The 23,866-nt window shown below is 51.1% G+C and overlaps 1 protein-coding gene across 1 annotated transcript in view; it reads right to left on the bottom strand.

Annotated features, from left to right (window-relative positions):
- Positions 1-23,866, bottom strand: part of CLTCL1 (clathrin heavy chain like 1) — a 118,888-nt gene that overhangs the window by 33,080 nt on the left and 61,942 nt on the right. The window contains 7 exon segments of the mRNA XM_029619101.1: positions 9,939-10,131; positions 10,332-10,515; positions 11,357-11,502; positions 11,822-11,944; positions 12,445-12,679; positions 12,994-13,136; positions 22,579-22,704. Of these exon segments, the coding sequence (XP_029474961.1) occupies positions 9,939-10,131; positions 10,332-10,515; positions 11,357-11,502; positions 11,822-11,944; positions 12,445-12,679; positions 12,994-13,136; positions 22,579-22,704 (1,150 nt within the window).

Below are 23,866 nucleotides of genomic sequence, written 5' to 3'. Positions count from 1 at the left end.
TAAGGAAAATGAAATTATCAGGTAAGTAAATTCTCCGTTTCCTAGAGTGTAGCCAGATGGACTCAGGACTAATGGGATGTACAAAAGCTATTACCGAACAGGGCAGGAGGCGGCCCACGGTCCGGTTAGCACTGCCCTCGCAAAGGCTGCGTCCTCTCAGGCCTGAACATCAAGGCGATAGAACCTGGAGAAGTTGTACAAGGAGGACCACGTCGCCGCTCGACAGATGTCGACGGGAGATAGAGGCTTAGCTTCTGCCCAGGATGCTGCCTGGGCCCTAGTGGAATGAGGTTTAACTTGAAGGGGTAAACTCTTCCCTGTCTCTACATAAGCTCCCGTGATCACTTCCTTGATCCAGCAAGCTTTGGTTGCTTGCGAGGCCGCTTCACCTTGTTTCCTTCCACCGTGAAGAACAAACAAGTGGTCCGTCTTGTGCACCAGTTCTGAATATTCCATATACTGTACTAAAAGCCTACTGACGTTTAAGTGGCGTAGGAGACAGTCTTCCGTGTCCTTGTGTCTATCAAGCGACTGTAAGGAAATGGACTGGTTCAGGTGAAACTCCAAGACTACCTTGGTAAGAAGGAAGGAACAGTGTGAAGCTCTAACGTTCCTGGAGTAAACTGGAGGAACAGCTCTCGACATGACAGCGCCTGCAGTTCAGAGATGCGACAAGCCGAGCATATCGCCACCAAGAATACAGTCTTCAGCATTAACAGGCATAGAGACAGATTGTGCAGCAGCCAAAAGGAAGGCCCTGCTAAAAAGTTCAATACTAGATTGAGGTTCCATAAGGGGACCAGCCACTTTAAGGGTGGTTGGAGGTGTTTAACCCCTTTTAGGAAACAGACCAAGTCCGGATGTGTCGACAGGCGGGTTCCATTCACCTCGCCCCTGAAACAGGAGAGAAACACCACCTGGACCTTCAAGGAGTTGAGGGACAACCCTTTGTTCAGGGCGTCCTGTAAAAATTACAGAATCATGGGGATCTTTGTCATCCGAGAGGGCACCCCGCGTTCCTCGCACCAGGCCTCAAATATTCCGCAGATCCGCGCGTATGCCAGGGACATAGAGAATTTCTGTGCGCAGAGTAAGATGGCGATTACAGCCTCCAAATATCCACGCTTCGCCAGGTGAGCCCTCTCAAGGGCCAGACTAAGACAAAACAGAGTTGGGTCCTTGTGAAGGATCAGACCTTGTTGGAGAAGGTCCCTATGCAGGGGGAGGCATAAGGAGATCTCCACCAGAAGCCTCCATGTGTCTGCATATCACAGGCATCTGTGCCAATCCAGGGCCACCAGAAGGACTAATCTTCTTTTATATTCGATCTTGCTGATGATCTTGCCCAGCAGAGGCCATGGCGGGAAGGTGTACAGTAAGTCCTCCTCTGGCTAGGTCTGGACAAGGGTGTCGATCCCTGCTGATCTCATCTGTGACTGAAGAATCGGGAGACCTTTGTATTGTGAGATGTGGCCAGTAGGTCGATGGATGGGAGGCCCCAGCAATCTAGTAGGAGCTGAATGGCTCTGGTCAACACCACCCATTCCCTTGGATCCAGACTCTCCCCCTGCTGTGAAAATCTGCTCTGATATTGCCAATTCCCATGATGAGATCCTTTCTGCCCATTCCATAAGGAGGACTATCTCCAGAGACACTTGGTGGCTTTTGGTTCCTCCCTGGAGGTTGATGTAGGCGTTGACCGACATCACACGGACTGCCTGTCCCTGGAACCTGTGGCCGAATTGCAGACACGCTACTCTGACAGCTCATGCATCCCGGCAGTTTATGTTCCAGCGCGCCTCTTCCTTGGTCCATCACACCTGGGTTGTCAATTCCAGCTAGTGAGCTCCCCACCCTAGGAGGCTCATGTCCATCATAAGGACTAGCTAGTTCGGTGGGGACAGGCTTACACCCTTGCTTAAGTGAACTTCCTGTAGCCACCACTGGAGCCAAGAACATACTTCTATTGGTAGGTGGAGGCAAATCAAGTAGTCTTGAGACAGTGGGTTCCAACGTGACAGCAGGGAGCGTTGGATTGGCCGTAAGTGTGCCCTTACCCACATCAGGCCGAGGACCTGGAGATAACTCCACACCTTGGGGCGCATTGTGTTAGTCAACACTTGGCACATCAGCTTCCTTATCCTCGAGGGAGGGAGAAAGACTCTGTCCTGCTTGGTGTCCAACTAGACTCCCAGGTATTCTAAAGACTGGGAGGACTTGAGGCTACTCTTGTCCATGTTCACAACTCAACTGATTTCCTGAAGCAGGGACTTGGCCCTGCTTTCACCTGGAGGCTCTCTTCCAACTACTTCGTCCAGATCAGCCAGTCGTCTAAGAAAAAGAGTACACCAGGATCCCTTTTCTTCAGTGCTGCTGCCACGACCACCATAATTTTGGAGAATGTTCTGAGGGTGGTTGCCAGGCCAAAGGGTAATGCCCGGAACTGATAATGGCGGCCAGTACCACAAAGCGTAGGAAACGCTGGTGGTCTTGATGGATTGGGATATGAAGGTAGGCCTCCAAGAGGCACAGAGAGGTTAAGAACTCCCCCGGTTGTATGGCCATGACGACGGAGCAAAGAGTTTCCATGCGGAAGTGAATTATCCGCAAATGATTGACGCTCTTGAGATCCAGGATGGGGCGGAATGATCCCTCCTTCCTGGGTACAATGCAAAGGATGGAATAACGCCCCGTATTTTCCTGGGAAACTGAGAAGCCTTAACATGGATTCCACTGCCAGTTTTTTTGTGCTGGGAGTGGCAAGGTGACATCATGAACACGTCCAGAGGGATGCTGAACACGTCATGAACACGTCCAGAGCATATCCTTCTCGTGTGAGGTCCAGTACCCATTTGTCTGACGTGATCTTGACCCACCACTGATAGAAGGATAGTCGGCCCCCCTATCTCCGTGTTCTGTGGATGGGTCGGCCAAACTTCATTGGGAAGCTCCGGTCGAACCGGAGCCCAAACCAGTTCCTCTTTTTGGTTGTCGGTTCGGAAAGGACTGAGATGTCTGAAATGATGAGTTTCTGTACGGCCGGAAGCGCTGGGAGCCCCTGGCCCGACCTCTCAAGGACGAGGGGCGCTGCAAACTCTTTTTTGTATCTTCCGGTAGCCAAGGCACTGGAGTGTCACCCCGCTTACTGGGCTAGCTTTTCTAATTCGCTTCCGAATAGGAGGGATCCCTTAAAGGGCATCTTTGTGAGGTTTGCCTTAGAGGTCACATCCGCTAACCAATTTCGCAGCCATGGCTGTCTTCTAGCCGCCACCACTGAGGCTACTCCTCTGGCTGAGGTATGCACTCCTCTGGCCGAGGGAGCGCATTCCAGAGAGGTGGTCGAGCTTGCATCGGCTAAGAAGGCTGCAGCGGGCTCGATCACCTCTCTGGAATGCGCCCCTGAGCTATCTGCCTCTCTCTCTCTCGAGAAGCAGACACAAACGAGCCACCAGGGCACAATAGGAAGCAATCTGCAGTGTCATTGCTGTCGCGTCAAAGGATTGCTTAAGGATGGACTCCAACCACCTATCATGTGCATCCTTCAAGGCCGCTCCTCCCTCTTGTGGGATAGTTGTTCGCTTCGAGATGGCTCAAACCAGGGTGTCAACTTTCAGAAAACGCAGGCGTTCTTTGGCCACTGGGTCCAGAGGGTACAAGGCCTCCAAGGCCAGACCTCCTTTAAAACTAGCTTCCAAGGAATCCCACTCCAGGTCAATCAACTCCTGGATGGCTTCCAACATCGGGAAATAGCAAGAAGCTTTCCGTAGATACACTAGGATGGGATTTTTCCTTGGTTCAGACATAGGGCCTGTACCAGGAACTCCCAGAGTCTTCAGGGTCTGAGAGACCAGGGCCGGCAATTCATCTCTGTGGAAAAACTGTGGCATGGTCCGGTATGGCTCCAAGCCTAAAGGATTTTCCCGTCCTCCAATGAATCCGCATCCCCTTCGTCGTCCCTGGTGTCTGGATCCCTGTCAGGGATACCCTAGGTGAGGTGAGGCATGTCCTAAGGCATGCTGATAAGGCTGGGAGGGCAAGGCCTTCCCAGATGGGTCTCTGACCAGGCAGGGTCAGTAGCCAACTGTACCTGAACAAAGGCTTGAAGGCCCTGAAAGAATTGCAACCAAGAGAAGGGTCCATATTTAGCCCAAGAAGAACTGGGGTAGGTGCCACTGAACTGCCCTCTGCCTGTTGGGGGGGGGGGGGGGGGGGGGTGCCCCGGAATTGCTCAAGTCTGGGGTGCTGCCAAATAAAGTCGTGGCTGACCCATCCTCCGATGCAGTGGCCGGACTTGAAAAAGTTCTGAGTCCAGCTCTCCCTGGGCTTCCTCACAGTGCTGACACAGGAAGGATTCCAGGACAGATTGCACAGCCCTAATATGGCAAGCAGCACCAAAGGAGTGTCGTTTGAGCTTCTTTGCCGGGGCCATAATACTCTGTAGCTTGTGCGTTCAGTTGGATAGTGCCTCTCGAGCGCGTGCACAGGTCTGCCTCGGCGCGCGTAAATCTGAGCGGCCAGTTGTGCCAAAACAGTGAACGAGCGGACTCCTTGAAAAGATAATTGCCATTCACAGACATAAAGGGCAGGCGTCTGGACTGATCCATGGTACTACAGGAGCGAAAATTAGCAGGTAAGAACCAATTTTCCTTTCCCTGTACGTACCTGGATCAGTCCAGACCCTGGGATGTACCAGAGCTGTTTTACTTGGGGTGGGACCCAGAGAGTCCCACTCCGAGAACACTCTCTCCAAAGGTTGCCGTACTTGGAGCCTGGACATCTAAGCAGTAATGACGAGCAAAAGTGTGTAACTACTTCCAAGTCGCTGCCTTACAAATGTCCTGAGGAGAAACTAGTTGACATTCCGCCCAGGACGTAGCTTGCGACCTAGTGGAATGAGCTCTCAAACCTTCAGGAAGATCTCGACGAGCCAGAAGATAAGCTGATTGAATTGTCTCTTAACCAACGAGCAATCGTAGCCTTGGAAACATTATGACCCTTATGAGGCCACTCCACAAAAACAAATGATCAGACAATCGAAAACTGTTGATAACTTCAAGATAATGTAACAGTACCCGTCGCATATCCAATTTCTTAAGATCCTTAGAGGAAGGATCCATACGATCTAAACACGGAAAAGCAGGAAGCTCTATCGACTGATTTAAATGAAAAGAAGATACTAGCTTGGACAAAAAAGATGGTACAGTCTGTAATGAAATTCCTGTATCGGAAATTCTAAGAAAGGGCTCTCTGCAAGACAAGGCCTGTGACTCCAAAATTCTACGAGCTGAGGAAATGGCCACAAGGAAAACCGCCTTCAACGTAAGATCTTTCAAAGTCACATGTTTAAGGGGTTCAAAGGGGGACGCACACAGAGCCCTAAGAACCAAATTCAAACTCCAAGCAGGACAAGGGTTCCGGAACGGAGAACGTAGATGTTGTGCGCCTTTGAGAAAACGCTCTACATCCGGATGCGCGGCCAAGGATAATCCCCGAAAACATCCAAGAGCTGCAACTTGGACACGTAAGGAACTGCAGGATAAACCTTTCGCTAAACCATCTTGTAAAAAGGATAAAATATCCGATACAGAAGAGTGCACTGGATCTAACTGATGCTCAATACACCATGACTCAAAAACTTTCCACACCCTCGCATAAGCCAAAGATGTAGAAGGTTTACAAGAACGTAATAAAGTAGTTACCACAGCATCTGAATAACCTTTGTTCTTTAACAGATGCCTCTCAAAAGCCATGCCGCTAGAGAGAAGCGTTCGACCTCTTCCAAACAAACCGGACCCTGAGACAAAAGGCACGGAAGATCCCGAAACCGTAGGGTACTGTCCAGCGCTAGACTGACCAAGTCCGCGAACCACGGACGGCGTGGCCACTCCAGAGCCACTAAAACAACATCGACTCGCTGAACCTCTATACGACGCAGAACCTTGCCGATCAGAGGCCAGGGTGGAAACAGAGAACATCATCCTTTGGCCAAGGAAGCACCAGAGCGTCTACTCCTTCCGCTCCTCTTTCCCTCCTATGGCTGAAGAACAGAGGGGCCTTGGAATTCTGGAATGTGGCCATGAGATCCACTGCCAGTGTGGACCATCTGTTGCATATCAACTGATAGGCTTCTTCGCACAGTTCCCACTCCCCTGGGTCAAGATGATGACTGAGGAAGTCGGCTTGAATGTTGTCTATCCTGGCAATGTGTGAAGCTGCGATGCTGAGCAGATGTTGTGCTTCTTGCGCTACCAGGAAATTTAGAGTTCCTTCCTGGCGGTTGATATACGCTACCGTGGTCGCATTGTCAGAAAGAATCCATACAGACTTCCCACACAGGAGAGGTTGAAGAGCGATCAAAGCCAAGCGTACCGCTTTGGTCTCTGACTGATCAACTACCGCGCTTCTTCTTTGGATCACTGACCTTGAACAGATGTTTTCTGACATACCGCTCCCCAGCCTGAAAGACTGGCGTCGGTGGTGACCACAGTCCATTCCGGAATCTCTAGAGGTACTCCCCGCCGCAAATTTGCCGGCTGTAACCACCAATCCAGGCTGAATCGAGCCGTCTCTGTAAGAGGAAGGGGAAGGTGGTATAGTTCCGAAACTGGATTCCAGCGTGAAAGCAATGCAGACTGAAGTGGCCTCATATGCGCAAAGGCCCAGGGAACCAACTCCAGAGTAGAGGTCATTGAGCCTAAGACTGTCAAGTAATCCCGTACACATGGTATAGGAATAGACAGCAAGTTTCGTATTTGCGTTTGAAGCTTGAGAAGGCGATGTTCTGGAAGGAACACTTTCCCTTGACGAGTGTCAAACAGTGCACCCAAAAACTCCAGAGACTGGGAAGGGACTAGGTGACTCTTGTCCTTGTTGATCACCCAGCCTAGAGACTGCAAAAGGTCGAGAACACTGCTGATTGTAGAGCGATAAAGAGATTCCGACTTCGCTCGAATTAACCAGTCGTCCAGGTACGGATGTACCAACAGGCCCTCTTCCTGAGCTGTGCAGCCACCACAATCATTACCTTGGTAAATGTTCTGGAAGCTGTGGCTAACCCAAACGGGAAAGCCCTGAATTGATAATGCTGCCCTAGAATGCAAAACCTGAGAAACTTCTGATGATCGGAACAAATGCAGACGTGAAGATAAGCCTCGGTGAGGTCGCGAGACGCTAGAAATGCTCCCCTGTGTTCCGAAGCTATGACAGACCAGAGAGTTTTTCCATTCGAAACTTGGGAATCCGTAGGCAACGGTTGACTCTGAGATTGAGAATGGGACGAAAGGTTCCTTCCTTTTTAGGAACGACAAAGAAAATTGAGTAACGACCCCTTTGATGTTCTGATGCGTCTGCAGACCAATTCCTCAAACAGAGGAGTCTGCGAGCCAATACTGAAGCAACAATAGAGCGAGCCGAGGTCCTGAGGAGATCATATAAAGTATCTGCGCTGTAAGTAACTGTAGCCTCCAATCGACCAGCTTGTGCTACCTCCTCAGAGATGGAAGAATTGTTTTGCAATGCCTGGACCCACTGCAGGCCAGCTCGCAAAGCCAAGCTACTATACATGGCCGCCCGTACACCTAGAACAGAAACCTCAAAACTTCACTTGAGCTGAACCTCCAGTTTACGGTCCTGGAGATCTTTAAGAGCCGTAGCTCCCGTCACTGGAATAGTCGTCTTCTTAGTGACGACTGACAGCGGTATCCACTTTTTGAAATTTTAAAATTTCCAAAGCCTCCTCAAGCAATGGATACAGCTTTTCCATGGCTCGTGCTACCTTAAGACCTAATTCAGGAGAGTCCCACTCCCGGTACAAAAGGTCAGTGAGAGAAAGATGAAAAGGAAAGGATGTCGGAGGACCCCTAAGGCCTAGCAATACTGGGTCGATATTACCCATCCGAGAATCCTTCGCCGGAGCCTCCAGACCCAATTCAAGTAAAATTGCCGGAATTAAAGGACTAAGTTCCTCCCTTCTAAAAAGGCAGACTACTTTGGGATCATCCCCATCTGCTTTGTGAGGGTCAGAACTACTGCCCAAAGCAAGATCTCCACCGAGATCCCCGTCCGGCAGGGACTTGTCTGGGACAGGCAAAGAGTCATGTTCAGAACCCTCTGAAGTAGAAAAAATAGACTGATCTAGGCCTGAGCGAAGGGGATGCTTCGGAGCTGACCCAGCCCCAAAATCGCTTGGTCTCGTCCGTTTGGAGGAACGGGGCTTTAGACCCTGTCCAATGAGTGTTCCCTGCGTTTTTTTATGAAACTTCCTGGACTTATAAGCCTTACGAAGAAAACGAATAAAATCCCCTGGGAAGGGAGAAGAAGAAGAAAAATTTGAAACCTCCTCCAGGCTCTCATCAGATAAACCTACCCCTGTATCTCGCAGCTTGTCCCCCCCAGGGACCACCGGCTGTGGCGACAAGGGAGGCGGGTCCGGAGCTCCCTGAATAACTTGTTGTGTCGCCGCCCTCAAAGAACTTAAAACAGCTTCCGTTCCTGCACTGCAGCGAAACGGGTCCGGGGTAGGGGAGCAGCCGCGCTGAGGTTTCAGGGCCCACACGAGGCGGCTGAGTCATGTCTTTCGCTGACAAAATAGACGAGCCTTCCCCCCCGGGGAGGCAGGCAGAACAAAGACTCTCTCTGGAGAGACGCGTGCGTGTCTCCACAGGCACGGCAGGCCGCGCGACATTGTGAAGAAAAAATGGCGCAAATTTAAAATAATAAAATAAAATCAACCCCAGTGAAAAACAAATAGGCACGGCACCGCTGAACACCGAAAAGGTACGTAAACCACGATACAGCTGTCAGGAAAACAGAAAGCAAAAAAAGTTTTTTATTTTTTTACCTGACCAAATGCCACGGACCCCAGTAGCTGCTCCAAGTAGGGTGAGTGAGCCGGGCCCCCCGGTATCACCCCTGCCAGGAGTGGTTGCTGGGTTCAAACTTCCCCAACTCCAGCAGCCTCAGAACCAGGAGGGATAGTCCCTTCAGGACCTCCCGGAAGGCAGTGAGATGGCTGGTAAGAAAAGATACACTTTTTTTTTAAAAAATAACTTAAATTAAAAGAACAGCCTCTCACAAAGAGATAGAAAGCCTTCTAAAAATTAACTCCTAAACTACCTGACTAGAAAACAAAACTACCACAGACTGCAGGGTTAGGCACGTCCACCTCTGCTGGGAGACAGAGAAATACTGATGGACTGCAGGTGGCACCCCAGGTTATACATCAGAGTGAGTAGAATGTTTCTCTGCCTCCCTCTGCTGGATTGGTGACATAACCCAGGATCTGGACTGATCCAGGTACGTTACAGGGAAGGACCCTTAGGTATCATCGCAGGAAAGTGGGGCTCGATCTTCTCTAATTTAAAAGTAGAAGTTTGAAGGTAAATTTTCCTCATCTAAAAAGAGTACTGTGTTCCTGATAAGAGATGGAGAGATACTGAAGGACTGAGGTCACTGCAGGGGTGTATCTATGGTGACGTCAGCTTTGAAACCTGATTCAGTCTCCATCTGCTAGCAGGGGAGCACATAACCCATTGGTCCCGAGTCCATCTGGCTACAGGCTAGGAAATCAAATATATCAGAAAATACTGGATAGGCCAGCTGTTCTTGCTCTATGTTCCAGGCTTAAGCAATCGCATTGCCAATGCAGGATTTCAGTTTCCAGTGCTACACAAGCATTGGTGTCTCTTAAAAGAAATAAGTTTGCTCTGCAACCCTTTTCAAACATACTGTACTTGTGCTAAACCTTTTAGCAGCAGCTCTAACTTCCTCCTTTGGCACCAGATACACCTCATATAGCATTCTCTGTGCTGGTCCCTGGAAGATCCAAGTCCATGAGCTGTTTTAATCCCCTTCGCATATTCACAGGAGGCCCACTATGTTCTTCATTGTAATATTGATGCTTCTGGCCTGACAGAACAGGAACACACACACTGACTTACTGTTCCGACTGGCAGCCTCTACCACTTCCATATATGTTGAGGGATCTTCTGCTTTGATGTATGAGTCTATAGCTTCCTTCACCAGGTCCTTCTGTAACTGCGCTCGGGCCAGCTGGCTCCACACGGCCGGCTCGTTACACCGCTCAGCAAACTCATAGGCACGGTCCAGATTCCCAATGTGCTCTATCAGCACCTACGATCACAACCACACACATTACTGACAACCACATTCCATGAATGCAGCCCTTAGAAAGGCAAGTCTAGGGAGCACGTGAAGCAAATACCACTACCATGTTTCTCTGCATACATCTCTCACCCATAACCAGATAAAAGCGTCCCGCACTTGTAAGCAGATAAAGTCACCCTTCACCCCATGCGCTCCCCCCCTCTCACCTGTATGGCAGATGTGTTTACATCAAACTTCCTGAAGATAGCGAAGGCCTCCTCATAGAGCTCATTGCTGATGGCAATGTTGGCAATATCAGGGGCATCATAGTTGTCCAGTCGGTTGATATATTCCATCACGCGTGTACGGTCTGCTTTGATGGCTGTCAAGATTAGCAAGTTCTGCAGATTCCTGGGAGGGAAAACAGAAACCTCAGTGGCTCACAGTTTGTTACAGACAATGCACGGAGCATATTGAAGGAAAAAAGGGGCGCGAGGCTGGTAATGTAGGGTGCAAGCACTGTATAATCACAGCAAACTACAGTCTCTTCCCTCAGCAGAACCAAGCTTCTTCTTGCCAGAATCTTGCTTGCTTCTAAGCACATTGTCCCCTCTGCCCCATGCTTGTTCCAGGTGCACACATTCCTCTGAACCACCTCTGCTCACTTGAATTATGTTCCTTCTGCTATTGGCCCACCCTAATTCCCAGCAGACACTCTCCCTCCTAAGCCCCCCTGTTCACATCAGTATCATCTCCCTCTCTCCTTGCCTTGGCAGGCTGTGTCCCTTCAGCTTTGTTTACCTGAGAATGATCCCCAGCCTCACCCCTTTTCTATCTCGCTTGCCATCCCAAGTCCCTGCTCCGTCCCGACATGTGCCTTTTTCTGTAGCATTTCACCTTCTACCATCCATCCCATGCTCTCTCCCCATCAGCTTCACACTTGCTGCTACATTCTCTTCAAAGCTTGCTCAGTGCAGAACACGCTTTATTCTTACTCACTGCATAAACTATTCATTCTTTTGTTTCTATATTGCCTATCAATCTAGGCGGTTTACAAATTTAACATACTTAAAATTTTAAAATAAATAAAATACCAATACAAATTAGCATAAAACACCACAACCCAGCCATAAACTCAAGAGAAGCAAGAATTTCAAGCCTTGCCAGCTCAGAAGTTCTTTACTTGCACATTATGGCACAAGAAAAGGGTTTATAAATTAGCCCTTAGGGTTTCTGCTGAGGCCACAATCACCTGTGCTCACTGAAGACAGAATTATCCAGCACGATCCTCTCCAGCAGTTCCATGAGCTCATTGGGCAGGTCAGCTGTCATGAAAGCCTTCACGGTGACAGACACCTCCTCTGGATCCTGCGTTTCTGACAAGGCTGTTTGCACCACCTGATTAAACATGGGAAAGTGACTAGCTTAAGAAAACAGGCACCAGTAAAAGGTGGTCTGGACTATGTAGGTCAAGTGTAAAACTACCAATGACCCCCATATAAAACAGGCTAGCATTTCAGAACACAAACAAAAAGACCATAGGGTAAGCAAGGATTACTCATCAGTGAGGAGCACAGCCACCAACCAGGATCCAGGGGCCAAGGAGGAGGAGGTTGTTGTGCTGATAGCACTTAAAATCAAAGACTACAATCATGAAAGCAAATTGCTGTCACAGCTTGCTGCATTGTGGATCTTATGCACGCCGGTAGGGACCCACCTGATCTATCAGCTGTCTCCGGAATGGGTTGGTCTCCTCCAGAACATTTGCCCAAAGGTCAGGATCTTTCCTACGTACCAGGTAACGAGCTTCGCTCTTAAACAGCGAGTTCTCATTGCACACCTAGACAAGATCAGAAATCGTGCACAGATTTTGAGAGGAGCAGGAGGAAGCTGGCCTTGTTCCAATCCAAGAAATGTCAAAGCCAGCTGCTGGGGCAGGTTTATCTACACAAAAATGCTTCTGGATAGGCAGAAATTTTACTGTAGGCCCTGTCTGAGCCAAGAAATTGATAAACTGTTAAGACTTTTACCATACAATGCCACCACTCACAAAAAAAACCCAAAACAAAAAAAACTCACTACCTGCAGGATATCAAGGCAATAAAAGAACAAAGCTGGAACACACAAGGCTTTTACTCCAGCTCCTGCTGCTTCAATGGCATTCACAGCCCTTTCAAGGGAGTACAGTCACACACTATGTAAACAGTCACAGTCTAGTGGGGATAGATGAAGCTGGACTAGAGCAGAACTGTATATGGAAATGCAGGACTGAATGCAGGAGAATGTTTGAGACAATGTTATGTAGAGGATAACAGACAATAAAAAGTCAAATGTAGTGACCTTAATGAGCTCGAAGTCACACTGGCCCCTTTCATAGGCCACGCAGGCAAGGTGAGGGTCCCTCTTCTCACAGTACTTGCCCACGACGCAGCTGTCATAGAATGGGTTCTCCCGCAGGAATCTTTCAGGGTTATTGTTGCTGTCAATATAAATCTTGGCCAGGGCATTGTGTGTGGCTGGCTCCTCGCTGGCTTCATGGATGCGGGATTCAAGCCACGGCAGCAGCAGCTTCAGCCTGATAGGAGGTAAAGTACGCATGCAACCACAAATTAAAGACATACCTGCTTGCATCTTCCTCTTTCCATTCAAACCCCTTTTCTCAGTAATTTCATAATACGTTCTTATCCATGAATTCTTTTTTCTTAGTTGCCCCACTAGTAGAAATCACACCATTGGGTTGTCCATCATGCGCTGCCATGGAGAGTGATGTGGGTGCACAGGTCATGCATATTTAGGTGGTATGCACTGTGGACATTGGACTTTGCTCATATACAAATGCTTGCACAGCTCATATATAACTAAAACCTACAGTCCTGTGCATTATCCCACCTGTTCCTCTTCTCCACTTCAGCCACAAGCTCATCGGTTGAGAACTGACCCCTTACAACCATGATCAGGTTCTTAATAACATCTTCAGAACAATCCACATCCAGCAGCCCTCCCACCACTGCCGGGATACGGCTGGGATTCACCTGCAATACAAAAAGGAAAATTGGTTATCTGATAGTTTTCGTTCCTGTAGTACCCCTGATCAGTCCAGACAAGTGAGTTTTACATCCCTGTCAGCAGATGGAGGCAGAGAATAAAAACTTTTCAGGCACTGCTAAGTGAGTGCCACCTGTAGTCCCTCAGTATTGACCTGTACCCAAGCCAAGATTAACCTGTAAAACCCTCTCCCAGGCGAACAGCAAACTCAGGGTTGGAACCCCCAAGCACTAGAGCCACTAACATGTCCAGAAAAAGACAAACAAAACAAATGCACAATTAAGAAAGTCAGTCTTTTGGCAGTGATGGGATGGGTCTCTGGACTGAACTGTGGTATTACAGGAACAGAAATTAGCAGGTAAGAACCAATTTTCCTTTCCTGAATATACCCAGATCAGTCCAGACAAGTGGGATGTACCTAAGCAACCCTAGACTGCCCAGGAAGCCGCCTGCATTCTTGTAAAATGTCTTCAGTCCCACTGGAATTTGGCAACCCTTAAATATAAGCAGAGCAAATGGCTTCCTTTAGCCAATGAGAAATGGTAGCCTTAGAGGGCTTATCCCCTTTCTTTGCACCACCATACAAAACAAAAAGGTGATCCAAACACCAGAAACTATTAGTGACCTTCAGATATTGCAATAAGGTTCTCCGCACATCCAAAAGATGCAAGTCCCTGTGCCGAGGGGAATCCTTAGTCCATTCCAGGAAAGCCGGAAGCTCAACCGTCTGAGTGACATGAAAAAGAGGACAACACCTTTATGGTCTCTTCTTAAAGGTTCAAAAGGGGTGCTACAAAGCACTCACAACACTAAACAGATTCCAATCCGGACATAATTTCCAAACTGGAGGATGCAAATGCTTAACCCCTTTTAGAAAGTGAACCACATAGGGATGAGAGGCCAAAGATTTCCCCCTCATCTTGCTCCTAAGGGAACCCAGGGTGGAGACCTGCACATGAAGCAAACTATAGGACAGACCCTTTAACAATTCCTGCTGCAAAAGGTCTAAAATATTTATTTATTTATTTTTAACTTTTCTATACCGATGCTCCTGTATAGGATACATATCGCACCGGTTTACATGGAACTGAAAACTGTAGCCAGAAGGCGTATACAATGAAACATATGTGAGGCTTCCACCGACAGGGGTCCTTTGCAAACACGACTCAAAAACCCTCCAAACTCTGACATACGCCAGGGATGTGCAAGGCCTTTCAGCTTGGAGGAGCATGGAAATATCCTGTTCCAAATAGCCCTTCAGGCACAACCGCTGCCTCTCAAAAGCCAAGCCGAGTGACAGAAGTGATCCTCCCTATCCGAAAATATGGGACCCTGTCGCAGCAGCCCTGGCAGATGGGCTAGCCTGAGAGGTCAGTCTACCATGAGATGCACCAGATCGCGAAAGGAAAATTAGTTTCTTACCTGATAATTTTCGTTCCTGTAGTACCAAGGATCAGTCCAGGACACCTGGGTTGTGACTCCGCACCAGTAGATGGAGACAGACTAAAACTTGTGGGCGGAGCCATATATGCCCCTGTGTCAGTCACAGCCCCTCAGTCATACGAATGTCAAAGTAGAAAAGCCATAATACAACATAGCTAACCATACAAACTCGTCAGGTAAACGAAAATAACTCCAACACCCCCACAGGAACCAGACTCTCCAAACCAAGAGAGCGAAGTACAAGGGGTCAGTGTACTGAAGACAACAATGAGCGGACTCTCCGTTATAACAGCGCAGCACTGCGGGCGGGATCCTGGACTGATCCTTGGTACTACAGGAACGAAAATTATCAGGTAAGAAACTAATTTTCCTTTCCCTGTACGTACCAGGATCAGTCCAGGACACCTGGGATGTACCAGAGCTAAATTACCGAGGGTGGGAAGCAGAGAGTCCCGCTCGGAGTACCCTCTCTCCAAAACCCCCGCAATCAGTAGCCCGAACATCCGATCGGCAATGTGTAATGAAGGTATGTAACGACTTCCAGGTAGCAGCCCTGCAAATCGCTTGAGGCGACACCTGTGAAAATTCCGCCCAAGACGCCACTTGAGACCGTGTCGAGTGAGCCCTGAGGCCCCCAGGAATAGGTTTTCCTCCCGCACAAGGTATGCCGAACCAATGGTTCCTTGTTTGCCAACAGACAATCGTCTTGCGGGATGCCGCGGCCCCTTTCTTTGGACCCGAAAAGGAAAACAAAAGATCTGTCATCGGTAGCGTGGAAGGGAACTCCGCACAACAAGTCCCTTGAAGTCCCTCGCTGGAGGATCAGAGGAGCTCCCGTCCGCAAAGCGGGCAGCCCCACTGACTGATGCCGATGAAAAGACGAAACGACCTGAAGGAGAAAGGTAGGGATCGGACACAAGAATACCCCCGAATCAGAAAGACACAAAACGGTACTCTACAGGAGAGAGCCTGCAACTCAGAAAAGCGCCGCGCCGAGGCAAGCGTCACCAAAATACCGTCGTCAAAGAGAGATCCGGAAGAGTTGTGCGCTTCAAGGGTGCAAACGGTGCCGAGCACCAGGTGGAAAGAACCGAATTGGAAAACGCAATGGCGGACGGAGAAGCTTAGCCCCCCAGAGAAAACGGGAAAACATCCGGACCCGCAAGCAACCAAGCGCGGACCCCCCGGGAACTGCATGCCAAGCCTTTGGCCAGACCAGCCTGGAAAAGCCAGAACATCAGATACCGAAGCGGCAGTGGAATCCACACCCCGCTACACGCACCTTACCGCAAAGACTACCCAGGCCCGGACGTACGCCAAGGATGGAGACTGCTGCCCGGAACCTCAGCAGCATAGCCACCAGCGCGGCAGAGTAACCTTCCCCGTTTAGCCGAGTCCTCTCAAAACGCCAGGCCGCGAGACAGAAGGGATTCTCATCCTCCCAACAGACGGGGCCCTGACGGAGGAGCCCCGCGAATCCCTGGAGACGGATGGGACGCATGGGAGCCGCCACCGACAAACTGAACAAGGTCCGCGAACCACGGACGGTGAGACCATGCCGGAGCCCCCATGATCACGTTGAACACGTTGAACGGGTGCAAATCTATGCGGCGCATAATCGTGCCGAACATCGGCCACAGAGGAAAGACGTACAGCCGGACATCCGTCGGTCAGGGAAGCACCAAGGCGTCGACTCCTTCTGCTCCTCTTCCTCGGCGCCGACTGAAGAATCATGGAGCCTTCGCATTATGGCCTGTGGCCAACCAGTCCACGTGGCCTGTGGCCCTCCAGTCCATGTGGGGAATACTCCACGTCTTGCAGATGAGGCGAAACTTCGACCGCCAGTTCCCATGCCCCGGGATCCAGATGATGACGGCAGAAAATCCGCCTGGACGTTGTCGACCCCGATGATGTGAGAGGCTGCAATGTATGTGAAGCTGCAATGGACGTGAGATTTTGCTCCGACCAAGCCATCAAGAGCCGCGCCTCGTCTGCTACCTGTGGACTTCTCGTCCCTCCTTGGCGAGTGATGTAGGCCACTGCGGTTGCGTCGTCCGACAAAACACAGACTGCCCGTCCCCTCAGCAGAGGTAGGAACGATTGCAGCGCCAGACGGACCGCTCTGGTCTCCAGTCGGTTGGTAGCCCATCGGGCTTGAGACGCTGACCGTAGGCCTTGAACTGACGTCCCTAGGCAGACTGCTCCCCATCCGGAGAGACTGGCATCCGTGGGCACCACTGTCCGGTTGGGCAATAGGAGTGACCCTGGAGAGGTCAAAAGACTGGAATCGAGCCACCAGGACTGGCCGGATCTCGCCCGGCCTACGAGTGGAAATGGACGGTAGAATGCTTCCGAAACCGGCTGCCAGCGGGATGGTAAGGACGCCCGCAATGGCCGTAGATGAGCAAACGGCCAGTGGACCAACACGAGAGTGGAGGCCATAGTACCCAGGACCATGAAGTAATCGCCGACCCGCGGTAGCCGGAGCGACAGCAAGCGCCTCACTTGAGCCTGTAGTTTGCACCTTCCTTCCTGCGATAGGAACGCCCTGCCCCGTTTCATCGAATACGGCTCAAAGGCATTGCAGGGTCTGCGTGGATACCGGCGTGGGTACCAATGGACTTCTTGTTGAACTCGACTAGCCAGCCTAGAGACTGCAAGAGTTGTAGGCCCCTGGCCACTGACAGTCGACACTGATCCTCGGACTTCGCCCGAATCAACCAATCGTCCAGGTAAGGATGAACCAGAAATCCTCCCGGCGAAGTTGCGCCACCACCACGACCATCACCCTTCGTGAAAGTACGAGGCGCCGTTGCGAGCCCCAAACGGGAGAGCCGTGAATTGATCCTTAGGCATCGCTGAAGAGAAGGTGGAATGCCTACGTGAAGGTACGCCTCCGTGGAACCTAGTGAGGCTAGGAACCCTCCTGGACGCACAGAGGCGATCACCGACCGAATAGTCTCCATTTGGAAGTGAGGCACCCGCAGGCATCTATTCACCCCTGTTAGATCCAGGATTGGTCTTGAAGTGCCGTCGTTCTTTGGAACAATGAAGCAAATAGAGTGACGTCCTTCGCCGTGCGGACTGATCGGAACGGAGGAAATGGCTCCCAAATGTTCCATGCGCCGGATGGTGATTAGCACTGCTGCCTTCGCTTCGGGAGCCTTGCACGGCGAGACCAGGAATTAGTGTGCTGGGGAACGAACAAAATCTAATGCGTAGCCGTGCTTCATCACGTTGCGGACCCCCTGGCCCGATGGTATCCAGGCCCCCTCGCTGACGGGGCTCCACCCTGTCTATCGGAGCGTGTACCCCGAAAAGACTGCTGCCATTGATGGTTACGGGAAGAAGCCGACCTATAAGAAGAACCGGTAGACCTGTGATGACGCGACTTCCTGGGCCCTCGGAACCGGGATCTGGGCGAGCAGACGGAGCGCGCCCTGAATCTGTCCTCGGGCAGCTGCTGTGAACGAACCATCTGCAGCCAGGTTGCGCAGCCACAGCAGGCAACGCGCCGAAACAGCCGCCACCCCGGACCTAGCGGACGTACGCAGCAAATCGTGGAGAGTATCTGCCCCATACGCTATTGCTGCCTCCAACCTATCTGCCTGTGATGCCTCTTCCGCCGACAGACCTGCATTCGCCTGAAGAATATGGGCCCAGCGCAGACTCGCTCACATAGCGAAGTTGGTACAGAAAGCAGCCCGCACACCCAGGGCAGTCACCTCAAAATCTTCTTGAGTTACACGTCCAGCTTCCTATCCTGTATATCCCGGAGAGCCGTGGCTCCCGTAACCGGAATGGCAGACCTCTTCGTCACCGCAGAGACTGCGGAATCCACCTTGGGCCGGCGAAGGAGTGCCAGCACATCCTCCGGTAGCGGGTAAATCTTGTCTATGGCCGTACCGACCTTAAAGGCGTATCCCATTCATTGAACAGGAAAACTGTCGATGAAAATTGAAAAGGAAAATCCTACTGTCGGCCCCGAGAGACCTATGCTCCTCTTCCTTGGAGAGCATCGGATCCAGGATTGCCTCATGGCAGATCCATGTTTGTCTCTCGACGGGCCCCCCCCCAGCTGAGCCTCCATTGGCCAGTTTCCTGAAGCATTGCTGGAGTTAGTAGGTACAGTTCCTCCCTGCGAAAATAGTCGTACCACCTGGGGGTCATCCCCTTCTATGGCGAGTGCTCCTTTGCCCGCACTGGGCTGGGCAGGACCGTCCGCAGCCGAGGACCGTCCGCAGCCGCCTCCCCGGCCCCCATCAGGGACTCCTCTGGAGACTCTGAGTCAACTGCCGATGAAGAATCCGTCTCAGACTCCTGAGGTACGCCACGCGGCGGACGCTTCCCCCGCGAGGGTTCCCGAGAGCCCCACGCAACATCCATAGTGTTCTAGCCTTCGGAACAGACCTGCGGGTGGCCCCCCCCCCCGCGCGACGCCCCTCCGGCAGCGCTAAATATGCTTATATTTAAAAACCCTGCACAACAGAAGCGCAAAAAAAAACCAGATAAAAATCTGAAGAACCATCCGCGGGAGCCAACGGGGAACGAGGCCCCTCCGTGGGGACCCCCCCCCCGCCGGATCCCACTGTGGGGAAAGCGCGGGGGGCAGGGCTGTATCCCCTGTTGTGAACCGAGCGATTTCGCGGCCGGAACTAAAATGGCCGCCGCGTGCGCACAGTGCAGGAGAAAAACAAACATCTTGGGGCCGAACAGTCGAGCCCCCCCGCGCAGCGGCGATTGCGCGGTTCTGGACTGGGCCCCCCGAGGCGCTCCAGACACTCCCTCTCTGCCCGTGCGACCGTAGCTGCAGAGGCCCTGCCACGAAAAGCGTGCGCGAGCCGAGCCGCAGGCCCGGCAGGCCGACCCTTCGTGGCCTGCCGGCGAGCGCGACGAAAAAAACGGGCGGGAAACGCGGCGAAATGTGAAGTAAAAGTAAGAATTCAAAATCGGCAACCTCCTCCTGCTACCCGGCGCCCCCCCCTCAAAACGGAGCGAAGACGCGAGGGAACGGAGAGCCGCACAACGAAACAAAAACCCTTTTTTTTTTTTTTTTTAACAAAGCTTGCAGCTGTCCTTGGTTCTGGAGCCCTTTTCCTGCAGGGGGTGAGTGAACCGGGCTCCCCGGTGTCACCCCTGACGCTGCCACTAGCTCAGCCGGGTCCTCAACCCTGGCAGCGGCCTCAACCGGGGGAGGGTAGTCCCCCTCAGGACCTCTCAACCCCCCCGGGAGGCAGGGCACCCGGGACTAAAAATTAAAAACAAAACCCAATTAGTCCACGAATACCTCGCAAAAACAGTCAGGCCTAACAAAATTAGCCCCTAAAAACCAAAACTGACTAACCACCAAAATCAGGTCAGGCAGGGCTGTGACTGGACCTGCACCATCTACTGGAGACAGAGTAAGACTGAGGGGCTGTGACTGGCACAGGGGCATATATGGCTCCGCCCACAAGTTTTAGTCTGTCTCCATCTACTGGTGCGGAGTCACAACCCAGGTGTCCTGGACTGATCCTGGTACGTACAGGGAACCACGGTTGCCGTGGCCACTCTAGCACCACCAGAACCACCATCCCGGGATGCGCCTCAAAACTCACCTGAATGGCCAAGGCGGGAACACATACAGAAAGATCCCCGTCTGCCAAGGGCACACCAGAGCATCCAGGCCCACAGCGCCAAATTCCCTTCTGCGACTGAAAAACTGCTCCGTCTTTGTGTTGGCTCGAGTCGCCATGAGACCCAGTTGGGGGAAGGCCTGCACGTTGTCTGCACCCGTGATGTGCGACGCCACTATTCCTTCGAGATGAAGCTCTGCTGAATAGAACAACTGATGAGCTTCCAGCACCACTGCGTGACTTTGTCCCTCCTTGCCGGTTGACGTATGCCATAGTCTCATTGTCCATCTGGCTTCTGACCCAGGGAAGGCTTCTAGGGCTCAATGGAACACCCTCGTCTCCAGATGATCTATGGACCACAATTTCTCCTCTGGCAACTAAATCCCTTGGGCAGCCCAGCCCAAGCACACTGCCCCCCCCCCCCCCCCCCAACCCCTGAGACTGGCATCCATAGTCATCCCTACCCAGTCCGGGGACTCCAGATCCATTCCTTTTCCAGATTCCAACGTGACAGCCACCACAAGAGACTGGACCTGGATTCTCGTAGAAGAGACAAAGGTAGATGATACTTCTACAACAGATGCCACCTGGACAACAGAGCCCATTGTGGAGGCCTGTGTGTAAAGGCCCATGGAACCAGATCCAACGTGGAAGCCATGGATCCCAGGACCTGCACAAACTGTGGCCTGGAGATTCAAGGCGGAGACTTCAGCCGTTTCAACTGAATCTCCAACTTGCGGTCCTGAGCATCTTTCAGCATGGCAGCACCCGCCACTGGTATGGTAGTCTTCTTGGTAACCGCTGAATCCACCTTAGGCACCCGTAGGAGCTCCAAAATTTCCTCCATCAGAGGATAAAGTTTGACCATAGCCCTGCTGTCCTTCAGGCCCGCCTCCAGGAAGTCCCAATTCTGTTTCACCAACTTCCAGATCTTCCTAGGCAAGAGAAACGCACTCGGGGGACCATGCAGCCCATCCAGGACCGGATTCATGCCCTCTTTATCAGACTCCTCCTGAGTCACCTTAGTCCCCAATGCCTCCAACACCTGGGGAATAAAGGGTTGCAAATCCTCTTTTCAAACAAGCAGACTACCTGAGATCATCCCCCTCTGACACCGGAAACTCAATTGGATCAGGGTCATCCTTAACAATCAGATCTGCATTCAGAGCCGCAACCGCCTCTAGGTCCGCCCCCTGCTGATCCAGGTGGTCTTATGGATCATCCGAATCTCCCAAACCCCAGCAATCAACCTGCAAATCTGCATGACCCAGCCCTAGGCACCACAGCAGATCCCTGGACCCTCCAGAAGACACCTTAGGCCTCTTAATAGTAGGACGAGGTGGTCTCTATTTGACGCTTTCTCCCTGCACCCCCTCCTCACCAGGATGGCCTTACACAGAAGAATAAACTCCAGAGGAAAATACTCTGGATCATCTGTCCCCTGCTCTAGAAGACTCTTCAGATTCCCCTCCCCTATCTGGAGCCTCCTGCCCCACAGGAGAAAGGGGTGGAGGGGAATCCCTGGGCTCTGCGATCCTGTGGGCATGACTGCACCCTAAGGACCCCCAAATGAAGGGCCCTTTTCCCCCCGCAAGAGGCAGGTAGCAGAACCTTCTCTCCCGACATGCAGCCCAAGCACAGGGAACATATATTAAGCTGTGTGGACCACAGGCAGCATGCCCGGCATGCTTCCATGCATGGCATTGGTGCCTTTAGACCAGTGGCGGCAGGGAAAAATCCACCGGCCCCAGTGCGGCTCTCCAATCCAGGCCAACCACCCTCGCAGCAAAAGGGCTGCGCCGCGCTGCCTCAACAAAAGGCATGCGGGAAAACAAAATTAGGTCGCAGCCGTACACAAGGAGCTCCACGCCGCCACACTGGCTCAACACTGCCCAGTTGCCCGGCGCTACCTAAGGGATGGTCCACGAAGGAGCCTAACACCTCAGGGAGCCTTCCTCCGTCTTTTAACTTTTCTCAGACGGCAGGTTTGCACGTCTACCATCTGCTGGAGACAGAGAAATACTGAGGGACTGCAGGTGGCGCTCTGTTATGCAGCAGTGCCTCAAAAGGTTTTGTTCTCGGCCTCCATCTGCTGGTAAGGATGCAAAACCCACTTGTCTGGATTGATCTGGGGTATGTTCAAGAACAACTGCTGCTGGTTAGAGCTACCCCACCTCTGCACATTAGGAATACCACAGCACAGACTGAAAACAGAAGGAAATATGACAAAGTAGGTGATTCTAAGATGATAAAAGTGAATTTCAGTATACACAATTTCACCAACAGCACGAATAGACAAGTACATGGAACTGCATGTACAGTCCTGTCCGGACTCGTTAAAACAGGAAGGGCTCTGCCACACTGGACTCACCTTCTGAACGTAGATCTCTATGTACTTCTGCAGGTTGTTGCGGTAGAGGTACAACACCAGATCATGGACAAAGTCAAATCTGTCGCACACAATAATTAGCGGGAGCTGATCTGTGAGCTTGGCTTCCTGCATATTTCCAGGTGAAAAAGCAGAGATTAATTTGAAGTGGCAGGGGCACTGCGACTGACATTAAGCCCCAGGCCAAGGATGAAGGACAACTGCACACCCAGCATTTCTTTTACTTAAACAGTACACAATTCACGCTAATGACTTTACAGTGCTCAGGACCCATGTCCTGGCAAGCCATTGCACTCTGCATGTAATTTCTGACCGCAACAGATATAGGCTGCTTTAGGAGTCTAAGGAAGGGTGGGGAGAGGGAAAGGGCAGAACACTTTCTAGGATATGTCCACAACTCTAAGCCAATAGGATGCAGATAACCGAGAATGCAAAACTGATTTAGATTCCAGTCCCTCCCACCCAAAGACTTTTATTCCATTATAACCACCACAGGACATTGGTGTCTATGGTTATCCACCCTGGGGGACCATCTCAGTCATAAGCAATGGAAGAAACAAGGCCTCGTGAAATGCCTGTATAGCTCCTTGCTGATTCAGTTATGTTTCTGTTTTATGCACCTTCAAAGGGATATAAAGCAGTTGGAGTCTGTCCAGAGGGTGGTTACTAAAATGGCCAGTGGTCTTTGTTCTAAGATCTAAACATGTACACCCTGGAAGAAAGATGAGATAGAATGTCTATCATATCTCTCCTATTACCTCCAAGGTTTCCATGCACAGGGGTGGGTGTGTGGGGGGGCCTTTAGAATGAGGGGTAATCTAAGGAAATATGTTTACAGAGAAGGTGGTGGATCAATGGAACAGCCTCCCCATGGGGATGGTGGAGACAAGAACAGGATCTGAATTCAAGATAGCATGGGATAAATGCAGGGGATCTCTGAGGGAGAGTTAGGTAGAGTTGAATTAGTTGGGTGGATGGGCAGACTAGATAGGCCATATAATCTTTTTCTGCAGTCATGTTTCTGTTTCCTACTGCCCTAGAAGGCATTATCCCTTACTACCCCCCTCAGTTACCGATTTCAGAAAATGGAGCACAATGACCAGAATGTCTTTTTCCTGCATCGGTCGCTTTCTCACAATAAAGTAAGCTTTTAAAACAAAGAACAAATGTATGACTAACTTACAAAGGCTCATTTTGACTGATGCAACGGAGGCCAGTATGACATTAGTACTAGGGTAAGATGATGCCTCTGAATGGTATAAGACCCCCA

The sequence above is a fragment of the Rhinatrema bivittatum genome, chromosome 11, assembly GCF_901001135.1.
Source record: "Rhinatrema bivittatum chromosome 11, aRhiBiv1.1, whole genome shotgun sequence".
Taxonomy (NCBI): Eukaryota; Metazoa; Chordata; class Amphibia; order Gymnophiona; family Rhinatrematidae; genus Rhinatrema; species Rhinatrema bivittatum.
Note: the sequence above shows the minus strand (reverse complement) of the source record. Positions and strands in the feature narration are given on the sequence as shown.